Source organism: Limulus polyphemus, unplaced genomic scaffold (genome assembly GCF_000517525.1).
Source record: "Limulus polyphemus unplaced genomic scaffold, Limulus_polyphemus-2.1.2 Scaffold1194, whole genome shotgun sequence".
NCBI classification, from domain to species: Eukaryota; Metazoa; Arthropoda; class Merostomata; order Xiphosura; family Limulidae; genus Limulus; species Limulus polyphemus.
The window spans coordinates 263,820-267,791 of NW_013666804.1; the positions used below are offsets into that span (position 1 = coordinate 263,820).

The following is a 3,972-nucleotide window of genomic DNA, read 5'->3' on the forward strand; positions in this document are numbered from 1 at the left end:
CGTCTTTGTAGGAATAAATATCTATATTCAAAGTTGGCAGTTTTTGTAGGAATAAATATCTATACTCAAAGTTGGTAGTCTTTGTAGGAATAAATATCTGTACTCAAAGCTGGTAGTCTTTGTAGGAATAAATATCTATACTCAACGTTGGTAGTCTTTGTCGGAATAAATATCTATACTCAAAGTTGGCAGTTTTTGAAAAAACAGCTTGTTTTTATCCTACCTTGTTCATTGTCGAGGAAGGATTTGTTACCAATAACAAACGCTACAATTTCCAATGCAACAGCCACGGTTATTAATGAAGACCTTTGGTCGGTGAGTAACATAATCCTGGTTGTTTGTTAAAATTTATCACTGACTTTCGCATAAAGCTAATAAATACTTTCTGATACCTCTATGTGATTTCTTTCCACAAGTTCTTAGCTTTCTAAACCATCAAACTTTAAGACGGACTTTGCTCTACTACATCAGTGGCTGGCTGACAGTTGCAATACAGCCTTCAAGGATAGAACTCTAACCAGCATTGTTAACAAAAGCAGTGAGTGAAACAAGTTAGGTAACAGCTGGAAAATACGAACTCTCTGCCATCTACTGGTAACTTAATAAATGAAGTGATAAAATATGATTAATGTTTGAAATCATATATTTTGTAAATTAGAAATGTAAGCATATTTTAGACGTGTATAAACGTATCTCCTTCAAAATAATGAAACACAGACATATATACTGGTGAATAAAGTTATGATGTGAACATTTCTTTCTGGACGAGTATTATTGTAATGAATTTATTATTTTAGAAGCATGTAAAATGAGAATTATTTGTTTGTTTGTTTTTGGAAAATAGCGCAAAGCAACTCGAGGGTTATTTGCACTAGCCGTCCCTAATTCAGAAGTGATAGAATAGAGGGAAGGTAACTAGTCAGCATTACCCACCGCCAATCTTGAGCTACTCTTTTACCATCGAAAAGTGGGATTGACCGACTAATTATAACGCCTCACGGTTGAAAGGGGGTCATGTTCGGTGACGAGATTCGAACTCGCGACCCTCAGATTGTGAGATGACAAAATAATAATATTAATTAAATATCTCGTAATTAAACATTTGTCAATAAGGTAATTTTAATATCAACGGAAATATAGTTGGGTATATTTTGAAGTTGGTTTACCGAAAGACCTTCGCAATTAGCGAATGTTCGAAAGTGATTTGAATTTTGAGGGAGAAGCTTGCTATTTTTACAAATAAATTACCATAGAATTCCAAATTGGGCAGTAATTACCAGGCCTCTTTATTACATGTGTGTTAATGAGAGTATGATGTCTAGACTGTATACTAAACATTATTACGACATTGTTAGCATTTTTTAGATAGAATATAATTGTGGTTATAGTCTTTCAAACAGTAGCACGTACATCGTCTTTGTCTGTCGTTACACGTCGATTGTTTCGTTATATATAGATATATCCATGAAACATTTCTTCCCTCAGAATCGATCTCCCACAGTGGACAGAGTACAGACAGCCATTATGTAGTGTTACACTAAGAAAGTAGCAGCAACAACAACTACCCAGAGTTTTAACGACTGGTAATCTATTTCAACTGAAATGATTATATATATATATATAAAGTTATCTACTGTTTTCACAACTAAATAAGTTGTTTTACTAAATCAAATAACTTTTCATACTATATTGGTTTCCTATATAAGTCAAATAGATACCAGTCTACGTCAATAAAACACAATTATATTATATTTACCAACATCTAGTATACTTACCATCTAGTATTAAACTTACCATCATATATTATACTTACCATCATGTACACTTACTATCTGGTATTAAACTTACCATCATACATTATACTTACCATCATATATTATACTTACCATCTAGTATAGTTACCATCATATATATTATACTTACCATCTAGTATACTTACCGTCATATATTATACTTACCATCTAGTATACTTACCATCATACATTATACTTACCATCATATATTATACTTATCATCTAGTATTATACTTACAATCTAGTATACTTACCGACATATATTATATTTACCATCTAGTACACTTACCGTCATATATTATACTTACTGCCATATATTATACTTACCATCATATATTATATTTACCATCTAGTAGACTTACCGACATATATTATACTTACCATCTAGTATACTTACCGACATATATTATACTTACCATCTAGTATACTTACCGACATATATTATACTTACCATCTAGTATACTTACCGACATATATTATATTTACCTACATTTAATATATATATCATCTAGTATACCTACCATCATATATTATACTTACCATCTAGTATACTTGCCATCATATATTATACTTATCATCTAGTATACTTGCCATCATATATTATACTTACCATCTTATATACTTACCATCTAGTATACTTACCATCTAGTATTAAACTTACCATCATATATTATACTTACCATCATGTACACTTACTATCTAGTAGTAAACTTACCATCATACATTATACTTACCATCATATATTATACTTACCATCATGTACACTTACTATCTAGTAGTAAACTTACCATCATACATTATACTTACCATCTAGTATACTTACCGTCATACATTATACTTACCATCTAGTATACTTACCATCATATATTATACTTACCATCTAGTATAGTTACCATCATATATATTATACTTACCATCTAGTATACTTACCGTCATATATTATACTTATCATCTAGTATTATACTTACAATCTAGTATACTTACCGACACATATTATATTTACCATCTAGTACACTTACCGTCATATATTATACTTACTTCCATATATTATACTTACCATCTAGTATACTTACCGACATATGTTATACTTATCATCATATATTATATTTACCATCTAGTATACTTACCGACATATATTATACTTACCATCATATATTATATTTACCATCTAGTATACTTACCGACATATATCATACTTACCTACATTTAATATATATATCATCTAGTATACTTACCATCTAGTATACTTGCTATCATATATTATATTTACCATCTAGTATTATACTTACAATCTAGTATACTTACCAACATATATTATACTTACCTACATTTAATATATTTATCATCTAGTATACTTACCATCATATATTATACCTACCATCTAGTATACTTACCATCTTATATTATATTTACCATCTAGTATTATACTTACAATCTAGTATACTTACCAACATTTAATATATTTATCATATATTATACTTACCATCTAGTATACTTACCATCATATATTATACTTACCATCTAGTATACTTACCAACATATATTATATTTACCATCTAGTATTATATTTACCATGTTATATACTTACCAATATCTATTATACCAACCATCTTATATACTTACCAACATATATTATACTTACCATCTAGTATACTACCATCATATATTATATTTACCATCTTGTATTATACTTACCATCTTTTATACTTACCTACATATATTATACCTACCATCTTGTATACTTACCAACATATATTATACCTACCATCTAGTATACTTACCATCATATGTTATATTTACCATTTAGTATTATACTTATCAGCTTATATACATACCATCATATATTATACTTACCATGTTATATACTTACCAACATATATTATACTTACCATCTAGTATACTACCATCATATATTATATTTACCATCTTGTATTATACTTACCATCTTTTATACTTACCTACATATATTATACCTACCATCTTATATACTTACCAACATATATTATACTTACCATCTAGTATACTACCATCATATATTATATTTACCATCTTGTATTATACTTACCATCTTTTATACTTACCTACATATATTATACCTACCATCTTATATACTTACCATCATATGTTATATTTACCATTTAGTATTATACTTATCAGCTTATATACTTACCATCATATG

At 28.7% G+C, this 3,972-nt stretch overlaps 1 protein-coding gene across 1 annotated transcript in view; it reads right to left on the bottom strand.

Annotated features, from left to right (window-relative positions):
* Window positions 1-475, bottom strand: part of LOC106462539 (A disintegrin and metalloproteinase with thrombospondin motifs 7-like) — a 70,229-nt gene extending 69,754 nt beyond the window's left edge. Inside the window, exon 1 of the mRNA XM_022389841.1 lies at window positions 224-475. Coding sequence (XP_022245549.1) covers window positions 224-326 — 103 coding nt within the window. The 5' untranslated portion in view covers window positions 327-475. The remainder of the gene's footprint in view (window positions 1-223) is intronic.
* Window positions 476-3,972: the final 3,497 nt, after the last annotated feature.